General features: G+C 37.2%; 1 protein-coding gene across 1 annotated transcript in view; it reads left to right on the top strand.

Annotated features, from left to right (window-relative positions):
- Positions 1-3,059, top strand: part of LOC103505385 (serine/threonine-protein phosphatase 2A 56 kDa regulatory subunit delta isoform-like) — a 55,746-nt gene extending 52,687 nt beyond the window's left edge. Inside the window, exon 13 of the mRNA XM_026820557.1 lies at positions 2,820-3,059. Within this exon, the coding sequence (XP_026676358.1) occupies positions 2,820-3,050 (231 nt within the window). The 3' untranslated portion in view covers positions 3,051-3,059. The remainder of the gene's footprint in view (positions 1-2,819) is intronic.
- Positions 3,060-12,220: the final 9,161 nt, after the last annotated feature.

The raw sequence follows: 12,220 nt of genomic DNA, 5'->3' as shown, positions 1-12,220 counted from the left end.
GGGATTTTTTTTTTTTTTTTTTTTTTTTGCCATTTGCCATAGATTTTTAAAGTGATCTAATGATTAAGAGAAATGAAAAAATGCAGGGATAACTTTCTAAGAAATGCAAGATCACAAGCTTATGCTTTAAAATCTAAAAAAAAAGATGAGTTCATTAACTACTTTTGATGTCAGTGGGAAATTTTCATCAAAGCTGAAGAAATATTTCAAAGTGTGCTGGATAGTTTAAATTTCCGTACAATAAAAAATTTACCTGCTTCTTTTTAACGTTAGCTCCTTGGCTTTCGAAAGAAGGTGCACCCCGCTTCTCACGTATGCACGTGCTTGTGATAATAGAAGGAGTCATAACTAGCGATCTGAATTCCCACCAGATTGTCTGACGTCACTCTCAGACATGTCTGAATCCATCTGTGTGAGATGTCTGACGGTAGAATCTCAGGTTTGCGAATTTTACCTTAATTTCTGGCGAACAAAATGAAGAGGTTAGTTTTTAATGGAAATATTTTAGAGGCACATTGAATTTAGAAAGTCGTGTGATGTTTACGTCATCTTTTGGTAAAAACATCGTTTTTCGGTATGTTACGTATGCATCGAAATTCAAAAATACTTTTTTTAGTGCACTTTCGTCTTGACCAATGTGTGATGAATTGATGATTTTTACTCCAGTTTTTGTATTTTTTTTTTTTTTTTCCATTTGCCATAGATTTTTAAAGTGATCTAATGATTAAGAGAAATGAAAAAACACAGGGATAACTTTCTAAGAAATGCAAGATCACAAGCTTATTCTTTAAAATCTAAAAAAAAAGATGAGTTCATTAACTACTTTTGATGTCAGTGGGAAATTTTCATCAAAGCTGAAGAAATATTTCAAAGTGTGCTGGATAGTTTAAATTTCCGTACAATAAAAAATGTACCTGCTTCTTTCTTAACGTTAGCTCCTTGGCTTTCGAAAGAAGGTGCACCCCGCTTCTCACGTATGCACGTGCTTGTGATAATAGAAGGAGTCATAACTAGCGATCTGAATCCCCACCAGATTGTCTGACGTCACTCTCAGACATGTCTGAATCCATCTGTGTGAGATATCTGACGGTAGAATCTCAGGTTCGCGAATTTTACCTTAATTTCTGGCGAACAATTGAATCCCCACCAGATTGTCTGACGTCACTCTCAGACATGTCTGAATCCATCTGTGTGAGATATCTGACGGTAGAATCTCAGGTTCGCAAATTTTACCTTACTTTCTGGCGAACAAAATGAAGAGGTTAGTTTTTAATGGAAATATTTTAGAGGCACATTGAATTTAGAAAGTCGTGTGATGTTCACGTCATCTTTTGGTAAAAACATTGTTTTTCGGTATGTTACGTATTTGTCAAAATTCAAAAATACTTTTTTAGTGCACTTTCGTCTTGACCAATGTGTGATGAATAGATGATGTTTACTCCAGTTTTTGTCTGTAGAATATGAATGTTCCGAAGATTTTCAGTATTGTACTTCTCACTTTGACTTCTTTGACAAATATTATCGACACACTCGTGATTTGATTGATATGGTTGGTTACTTTGACACTAGTGATTTGATTGATATGGTTACTTTGACTGTAAACAAAGTAGAAGGGGTTTCTCTAACAGTAATAAAGTGTTTTCACTCTGACTTCTTTGACAAATAATATCGACACACTAGTGATTTGATTGATATGGTTACTTTGACTGTAAATAAAGTAGAAGGGGTTTCTCTAACAGTAATAAAGTAAGGATAGTGTTTCACACTTACTACTGAGGTGCACTTAGAATTTTTTTGATCACTGGTATAGAAAGTCAGTTTGGCTGTACAGTGTAAATAATGATTCCTTCCACAGTGGTGAATTTGATCACAAAATGGTTAACAGTACATCTAATTTGATTGGAGATAAGATAAGATGATAAGTCAGTTTGGCTGTAGGGCAGTGTACAGTGTAAATAATGATTCCTTCCACAAAAGAGGTTAGTTTTTAATGGAAATATTTTAGAGGCACATTGAATTTAGAAAGTCGTGTGATGTTTACGTCATCTTTTGGTAAAAACATTGTTTTTCGGTATGTTACGTATGCATCGAAATTCAAAAATACTTTTTTTTAGTGCACTTTCGTCTTGACCAATGTGTGATGAATTGATGATGTTTACTCCAGTTTTTGTCTGTAGAATATGAATGTTCCGAAGGTTTTCAGTATTGTACTTAAGTACTTTTCACTCTGACTTCTTTGACAAATAATATCGACACACTAGTGATTTGATTGATATGGTTACTTTGACTGTAAATAAAGTAGAAGGGTTTTCTCCAACAGTTATAAAGTGAGGATAGTGTTTCACACTTACTACTGAGGTGCACTTAGAATTTGTTTTATCACTGGTATAGAAGGTCAGTTTGGCTGTACAGTGTAAATAATGATTCTTTCCACAGTGGTGAATTTGATCACAAAATGGTTAACACTACATCTAATTTGATTGGAGATAAGATAAGATGTTCAATGTCCATAATTTGTGAAAAGACAGATATTAATCATGGAAAATAACTTACAATAAATTATTTAAATAATTCAGATCCTAGTAATAAAAAAAAGGAATTTAAAACAAATTTAGGTAATTATGCAGAAGTCACGTCCGTGGAAAAGAAAAGCTACTTTTTTGTATTTAACCTAACCCTATAATAACACTAATCACTGCTCTAATTGTGAAAACTCCTTCTCCCGTTTAACCTAATTATCCCTATAATAACACTGGTCACTGCTCATTTGTGCTAGTTCTTTTGGTAGCAATATTCCACGGACGTGACTTCTGCACAAGTACCCCAATTTACCACCCAAATCCAGATATCCTTTCTTTTCTTCCGTCGACAGTTCCACTAATCACAAACCCCTCTCTCTTCCGCAGGTGAAGAAAGTTCGCAACAAGGAGAAACCTCTCCTGCGGCGGAAATCGGAACTACCGCACGATACCTACACGGTGCGCGCACTGAGCGATCACAAGCGAGCAGACGAGTTTCTACCTACCCCTCCCGACGTGAACAAGTGCTAGCGACGGGCAAAAAGCTACTTTTTTGTATTTAACCTAACCCTATAATAACACTAATCACTGCTCTAATTGTGAAAACTCCTTCTCCCGTTTAACCTAACCCTATAATAACACTGGTCACTGCTCATGACATTTGTGCTAGTTCTTTTGGTAGCAATATTTCACGGACGTGACTTCTGCACAAGTACCCCAATTTACCACCCAAATCCAGATTTCCTTTCTTTTCTTCCCTGGACAGTTCCACTAATCACAAACCCTTCTCTCTTCCGCAGGTGAAGAAAGTTCGCAACAAGGAGAAACCTCTCTTGCGGCGGAAATCGGAACTACCGCACGATACCTACACGGTGCGCGCACTGAGCGATCACAAGCGAGCAGACGAGTTTCTACCTACCCCTCCTGACGTGAACAAGTGCTAGCGACGGGCAGAACCTAGCACCCGCGACACCGTCTACTACAGGCGAACCTGGGAATTCTCGCCGGGAATGCCTGCCTGAGACGGGCGAAAATCAAGAGTTCCCGTGCCCCCAACAAGTGCTAGCGACTGGCGGAACCTAGCACCCGCGACACCGTCTGCTACAGGCGGACCTGGGAATTCTCGCCGGGAATGCCTGCCTGAGACGGGCGAAAATCAAGAGTTCTCGGGCCCCCAACAAGTGCTAGCGACTGGCGGAACCTAGCACCCGCGACATCGTCTGCCTCAGGCGGACCTTGGAATTCTCGCCAGGAATGCCTGCCTGAGACGCGCGAAAATCACGAATTCCCGTGCCCCAAGAAGAATTTCCGCCTGTCGAATTCCTGGAATCGTCCTTGGATTCACTAAAAAAGAGTGTCACAGGTGGAATTAAGGTGGTTTGGAGTGCATTTGATACGAAACGTACGGTAGTCTGGGCACTTAGATTTCCCTCTCTTTCCGTGTATCCAAAAACGCTGTACCGCTCTTGGGCTCGACATACCGTGGGTCTTAAATCCAACAGCACATTTCATATTTTGCTGATGCAAGACCTATCGAATTCTTTGTTCTTGGACCCACGAAAAGCGTTTGACCCAGTTCCTTCGAGGTGTGAGTCTTCCTGCTTTGTGTTACGTGGTAAAAATGGTGTCAATGCATTTCGATCGCCATTTTCCCGTGCGTTATTCGGTGTGCCACGTTGAGTGGTGAAGTGGAAACCCCAAATGGGTCACACGGTGATTTGGACGACCGCAGGGTTGTGTGTTTGGTCCCCGAATGTCAGGTTTTGGGGAAATGGGGGTTTCAGAGGGATTTTGCGGTGAAGTGGAAACCCCAAATGGGTCACACGGTGATTTGGACGACCGCAGGGTTGTGTGTTGGGTCCCCGAATGTCAGGTTTTGGAGAAATGGGGGTTTTAGAGGGATTTCGCAGTCCCCGATAATGCAAAACGAAGTTCTTGAAAATCGGATATTGACTTGGGGAAAAAACATCTTTGTATTTATATCTGTTACTTAGGTATCAAATTTATAAATTAATTGAATTAAAGATCATTAATAATGACCCGTTCCTGGTACTTGGATTAAGTTAAGCCCCTTCGCTGGACTATAACCATAAGGGCTCAAATTTATAAATTAATTGAATTAAAGATCATTAATAATGACCCGTTCCTGGTACTTGGATTAAGTTAAGCCCCTTCGCTGGACTATTACCATAAGGGCATGTGTAACATTATGCTAACCCGAGACTTTTAGCATCCCCCTTAGTTTATTTTTATGTTTATTTTACCTAATCGTGGTTGTGTTGTGTTTACACACTTAATTTTAAGCTATTCTCGAGTGGATAACTAATTAAACAAATGGGCTAAGAAAGAGCCTTCCTTCCCACTTCTCGTCAGTTTCATCCGATATTTTTTCCGAACGACTCAAAATATCCTGTAGGCAATGTATTTCAAATGAGAGTGTTCCCACTACACACGATACGATAGTTTATTTTTATGTTTATTTTACCTAATCGTGGTTGTGTTGTGTTTACACACTTAATTTTAAGCTATTCTCGAGTGGATAACTAATAAAACAAATGGGCTAAGAAAGAGCCTTCCTTCCCACTTCTCGTGAGTTTCATCCGATTTTTTTTCCGAACGACTCAAAATATCCTGGAGGCAATGTATTTTAAATGAGAGTGTTCCCACTACACACGATACGATTTTTTTCCGAACGACAAGTGAGAACAGGCTGGAGGGCGTGGGTTCAATCCCAGCCGAGGTATGGAATTTTATCCTCAATATAATTTGAGAATTTGACCACAATAATAGGAGGGCGTGGGTTCAATCCCAGCCGAGGTATGGAATTTTATCCTCAATATAAATTGAGAATTTGACCACAATAATAGTCTATGTACCTATAGTTATACTTCTATACCTGCCTCGGTGGTGTAGTGGTCAAGGCGCTCGCCTGGTAAACAGGAGGGCGTGGTATCCCAGCCGAGGTATGGAATTTTATCCTCAATATAATTTGAGAATTTGACCACAATAATAGTGGTAGCCTACTGCTGCAGTAAAGGGACTTTTCAGTCCTATGCGAGCAGTATAAATAAGCACTATTATTATTCTTCCCCTGTCCACCCCGTTTTGAAAGCTGTTCAAACTCTAGACCCCCTTCCCTCCCCTGGCCTCTTTTCAATCCTCAGTGAAGATCAACACAAGCTTTAGAAAAAAATGGTCAAAATTGTCTATAGCTCCTTTTGCCGTCGTATGCTGGAAAATCCCCTTTTATACACTTTTCCCCCACTTTTTTTTAGAATACGGTTCTAGAGAGAGAAAGAGAGAGCGAAAGAAAGAAAAGTATGTGTGAAAGAGAGAGAGAGAGAGAGAGAGAGAGAGAGAGAGAGAGAGACAGAGACTTTAACAAGTTAAAAATTCAGAGAAGTGATATATTAACCCATTTATTTTTTCATTTATTTTTGTTTTCATCCTTGATTGTGAATTTCAAATGTTTGAAGATACCTACCTATTTCGTTTAACAAACTCTTTTTATTTAACTTCTTTTAACCCCTCATTGTTGCAAAGTTCAAGTTTTTAATTTTCTTACTTTTATAAGAGTTGATTTTTTTTTTTTACCCTTTGAGTTGAGTTGTCTTTTAGTTATTTTTGGCGCTTAGTGTATAAAAGAAAACCCCCACCCTTTGATTTGTATCCTCTAATCGTTTCTGTTAATCTTCTTGTATACCAAACGTTTTTTTTTTTTTTTTTTTTTTTTTTTTTTTTTTTTTTTTTTTTTTTTTTTTTTTTTTTTTTTTTTTTTTTTTCATCTTATTTTACAGTCAATTCAGCTTGACTTCTAGGTACACTGGCACCCTATTAGCCCAACTATTTAATAAAAGATCCATTTTATGCATTGGCAGACGTTTACATCTTTGAAATTTAAAAAATCAACGTATAATTCTACTTTTTATTTTTTGTCTTGCTCATTTGATGAGGGACATACTACAGGCATGCTTTGACACAGACAACGAGCCTAATTTAGCGGAGGCCTTTTTCGGTTCCAAACCCATTTTTAATTAATTCATCTTTGTACTTCATTGTATTTTCGAACTTCCTTCTTGTAAATGTATGATTTTATTTTTTTAACTTCTACTAAAGTCTTGAAGAATAATGAAAAGTTAATCTTCTTTTTTTACCTCCTATTTCTTTATCGTGGGGTGAGTTTTAGCAATAGAACCATGTGGTTCAGCGAACTGTCGAAATAAAATGGGCCACGGGTTTTATGTGCTAAAGCTCACCCCGTTTATTCTACCTACTGATTTTTTTAGTTTTATACGAGAGTAGACTTTTGGGCAACTTGAATAAATAATATTAATGAAATATTTTATTATTACTACCTATTTTTCTTTTTTTTTTTATATATCAAGATTGAAAAAAAATTCTGTAGAGCTACCATCATTTTGGCTGCTGAAAGTTCACACCAAATTTGCCACTTTCCTTGATTTTTTTTTATATTTTTTTTTTCGCCTCACACAAGATTCGAACCCAAGACCCCCGCGGTAAATTCAAGTTGTCCACCCGTTCACTCTACCCACTGTATACTTTTTGTTGTAATGGTTGATCGGACTTCTTTTTCTATGTTACCGTTATCTTGTATTTTGTTATGTGTTTTTTGTGTTGATAAAAAAGAAATAAAAAAATAAAATAAAATAAAAAATAAGGTGTACTCATACCCAATGTTTAAAATTAAATCGTAAGTATAAAAGTAACAATAAATATAAAAACCTATTTTGTTATTAAAAAAATATAAATAATATTTTCCTAATATAAAATAAAAACCTAAAAAAAAAAATATTTTCAGCGGATGTGTGTGTAAAAAATCTAATTTTATTTTTTACCTATCTACGTGTACTTTGTAGGACTCTTGTTGACTTTGTAGGAATACTGTTGATCTTGTTTACTCTCCTTGTAAAAGAGGTCTGCATTCTCACAATTGACAAAATCGCCAAGTGCCGAACATGTCTACTAAATTTCATTAAAATAGGACTAAATATGAGAAATGGAAAAATACTATAGTGTGTCCAGATCAATGTGACAGCAAAAAAATAGGTATTGTTGCCAAACATGTCACCTGTGCAATGGTAGAGAATCTCTAAAAGGGGAGTTAATTTTGCACAGTGCTTCCTCCGACAGTGAAACAAAGTCAGGTAAGGCGATATCCACCTTACCTGTTTTGGAATCCAACCTCTGAACCTAGAGCTACCTCTGCATTTTAGAAGAGAGAGTTCTAGAGAATCTCTAAAAGGGGAAGCTATATTGCACAGTGCTTCCTCCGACAGTGAAACAAAGTCAGGTAAGGCGATATCCACCTTACCTGTTCTGGAATCCAACCTCTGAACTTAGAGCTACCTCTGCATTTTAGAAGAGAGAGTTTATCAAAAATAGACCTTTACCTGAATTGCAACAATGTAAGGATTTCCTGCAATCTGATTGGTTCCTTCATTTTGGGTTGATGACTCATTGCTGTCACATTGATCTGGATGAACAATAAAAATGACAAATAATGGGAGTTATAGTCTAAAAATGCAAAACTGTGGAGTTAAAACTCATACCATGCCTTTAAAAAGGACTAAAAAATTTGAAGATTACTTCGTTCAAAAAATAACAATATCCAATAAAATGTATTTAATAATGAATGTAAGGATTTCCTGCAATCTGATTGGTTCCTTCATTTTGGGTTGATGACTCATTGCTGTCACATTGATCTGGATGAACTATAAAAATGACAAACAATCGGAGTTATAGTCTAAAAATTCAAAACTGTGGAGTTAAAACTCATACCATGCCTTTAAAAAGGACTAAAAAAAATTTGAAGATTACTTCGTTCAAAAATCTGATGTGAACATCATCACACGACGTTCCTTATCCTTTTAAATTATGCTTATTTGGGTGTTTTTCTATTGTTACTTTTACAATATCTCTAACCGTTTAGTCAGTATAGCTGAAAACCGCCAAAAAGCGGCCAAAATACCGCCAACCGCAGCACCTATGGTAACCAAAATTTTAGAGTTACATCCTTGTCACTTTTGTGGACTACATACCAAATTTCAAGTCTCTAGCTCATACCGTTCCCGAGATAATAATAAATTACGCCAAAAAGCGGCAAAATACCGCCAAGCGTTGCACCGACCTTAACCAAAAGTTTCGTCTCGCATCCTTGTCACATTTGACAACTGCATACCAAATTTCAAATCTCTAGCTCTTTCCGTTCTCGAGATATTTTGTTTACAGACACACACGGAACAATGGCTGAAACTTTGGATTTAGGCTCTAGGGACCTCAAAACGTGTTTTGGCACTAAAAACTTACCATCGAAAATTTGACCCGATTACATTACTTTCCTTCCTATAGGATAAGGAAAGTAAAAAAATAATAATATCCAATAAAATTTATTTAATAATAAGTACACGTAGATATTACTTGTACCTCGTACCCCGATGATGTATGTAACTTGTGTTATGATATTAAAAATTAAACTTGTTATCGTGTATCATAAAATAAAAATATATATTATATTCTTTATCAAAATACGATTAGTTGTTTTTAACTCTCATGGATAGAATTTGGGATACAAGATGGAAAAGGAAAGGTGGATTACAGATAAACGGCCAGCCTAGTTAGCTTGAAGGGTATCGCGTCTGCCTTGTAAGCGCTAGTTTGCGGATCCAATGGAGCAGTTGCAAATGGGTAAAAATTATGAATAAATGGTCGATTCCTACCAGGTTTACCTTGCCCAATGGAGCAGTTGCAATTGGGTAAAATTTATTAATAAATGGTCGATTCCTACGTAAAAAGTAGTGAAAAATCCAAATCTGAGGTCAAAACTCCGAAAAAATAACTGTAAAAGGTCGAAAATTCAATTTTTATTTTCCGTTCTAATGAAAGAGTTCAAATAGGTATGTGTGACGTCAGACTACGCAGTTGTTTTTTTCGTCCGTTAGGTAGCGCCACTATGTAAGCGCGCTAGCAGAGGAGCAGAAAGAACTGCGCACAAACACATTAATGTGTTGCCTGCGAGGGAGCTTTGCTCGGGACATTTGATGTGACGTCATCGTGTACGGGAGCGTATGCCGTGACGTCAAAGTTCACGATTTACCGGTATTTTTTAAATCGATTTATTTCGGGATCTAGAAGTCGTGGAAGGAAAAGAAAAAAATCCGTTGGTTGTCATTTTTCCTGCTCTATGACTTTGAAACATCACCCAAGTAAGCGCAACTTATCTATTGCCACCTCGGAAATTTTAACTCGTTTTGCGCAATGAAAAACCTGTCTATATACGTTTCTACTTTTTTAGTATTACCTATTTTATTTATTCTTTTGAAACTGGAATTTCATTAAATTATTATTTTGTAGATAAGTGTGCTATTATGTATTGTGTCTAAATATTCTAAAATCCCCACCCTCACGAGCTGTCAGCAATGAGCAATATCAAGTTAGTTAATTAGAGAGACAATTATTTGGAGTTTAACTGATAATAATAAAAACCTGTTCCCCACTCAGGTTACATTGTCCTACAGGTTCAAGTTATTGTCTTGATATAATCAGTGGAGGGTTTTCCTTTTAAGCTGGGAAGCAGTGCTTTCCTTACTTTCTTACTTTTTGGCCTGAAATAGTCTCCTAACTGTCCTCTCTGTTCTTAATTTGAGAATTTGACCACAATAATAGTAGTAGCCTACTGCTGGAGTAAAGGGACTTTTCAGTCCTATGCGAGCAGTATAAATATAATAAGCACTATTATTATTATTATTATATTTTTTAACAGTAGGTACAATATTGTCTTGATATAATCAGTGGAGGGTTTTCCTTTTAAGCTAGGAAGCAGTGCTTTCCTTACTTTCTTACTTTTTGGCCTTAAATAGTCTCCTAACTGTCCTCTCTGTTCTATGAACTCTTCTCATCTTAACTCCTGCCCCGCCTTGGAAGCCAGCAATGACATTGTAGAGAAATACAGGAATGCAAGGGGAAATTAGACTAATGGTCAAAAATTCTGACATTTGTTACAACAACTTTCTTAGTAAAATAATAATAAAAATCCAATCAGGAGTTATAAATGCAAGGGGAAATTAGACTAATGGTCAAAAATTCTGACATTTGTTACAACAACTTTCTTAGTAAAATAATAATAAAAATCCAATCAAGAGTTATAAGCGCTGAGCTTTTGAGTCAAACCTACGGTAGGCGGGTTCAATAAATAATGAGTATTTATTTATTATTGTGTAAAACATATGTATTATAATCTTGTGAGTATGTCCGGTAAATGCAGGATGGATGAACTGGAGAAAGATGTCAGGAGTGCTGTGTGACAAAAGAATAAGCCCTAAAAACAAAGGATACATGTATAAAACCGTAGTGAGACCGACAATGTTGTATGGAGCGGAAACGTGGCCGAGAAAGAATGAACGTGACTACTCAACCCTCTCCATATGCCAGCCTAGTTAGCTTGGAAGGTAGCGCGTCTGCCTTCTAAGCGCTAGGTCACGGGTTCGATTCCCACCCGGGACGGATTTTATCCTAAACAGATAAGGTTCGTTCTCGGAACGGCTGGCAGTCTTCTTCTCTCTTCGATTTCGGGACGATAAGACCTTGGCAGTTACAGTTCCCTCTGTCAAACCTCTTTTTTTAAACCTTTCCATGAAACATATCTTCCCTCAGAACACAAACGGGCTAAGCCACAAATTTGATTTTTTTTGTAAGTAGTTATCCAAGAGTTACTGGGTTCATAATGAAAGATGTATTCTATTATATTTATTCTTTTCTATTTTAGGTACCTCTGACAGAGTTTGTCTGATATCAGGTCAACCAGATGATATCAAACACATACTCAAATTCATCATGGAGAAAATCCGAGCCCGACCTGACATGAGTGGCGATCCTGATAGAGAAAAACAGGTATTATTGTTGACTCCATACCTTGTCTGGCTGAGGAACGTTAAACAGGGAGTAAACCAGCTTAGTCTGGCCGGGGGACTTTAAACAGGGAGTATACCAGCCTGAATTTCCCTTGCCAAAGAAATAGCAAAGGTTAAGTGCGAAGGGCATCCACTCGTAAAATTTGTAGCCGAAACCAAATGATAGCCCAAAACAATCACCCTAGTTAGGGCTGATTAAGAGACTGACGAAAAACGACGACCCCGTCTGTACAGGGGAAAAGGCGAAGAAAAAGAAGAAGATTGTTGGCTTGAATTTCCCTTGCTAAAGAAATAGCAAAGGTTGAGTGCGAAGGGCATCCACTCGTAAAATTTGTAGCCAAAACCAAAGGCTGACAGCCCAAAACAATCACCCTAGTTAGGGCTGATTGAGAGGCTGACGAAAAACGACGACCCCGTCTGTACAAGGGTAAAGGCGAAGAAAAAGAAGAAACACTCAGATACCCTTAAATATTGATTTAAATAATTAATGTATTTTATTAGATAAATAAAAATTATTATACCTTAAAATGGTTAAAAAATTCTCGGGTCGGCTGGCTTTATTCTCACCTGTCTTCCTTCTTCGATTTCGGAACGGTAAGACCTTAGCAGTTACAGTTCCCTCTGTGAAAACCTCTTGGGGGAAAAAAAAGTCACGGCCCTGATCATAAGGTCTCATCTCGATATTCCAATCATCTACACACTGCAGTACCATTAATAGATTCCGATTGTCTCTTGATTTAGTCATAGAGAGATAATATAAATGACTAGCATATC

Source organism: Diaphorina citri, unplaced genomic scaffold, assembly GCF_000475195.1.
Source record: "Diaphorina citri unplaced genomic scaffold, Diaci psyllid genome assembly version 1.1 scaffold9, whole genome shotgun sequence".
NCBI classification, from domain to species: domain Eukaryota; kingdom Metazoa; phylum Arthropoda; class Insecta; order Hemiptera; family Psyllidae; genus Diaphorina; species Diaphorina citri.
The sequence above is the reverse complement of the archived record's forward strand: the minus strand, read 5'-3'. Positions and strand labels throughout refer to the sequence as shown.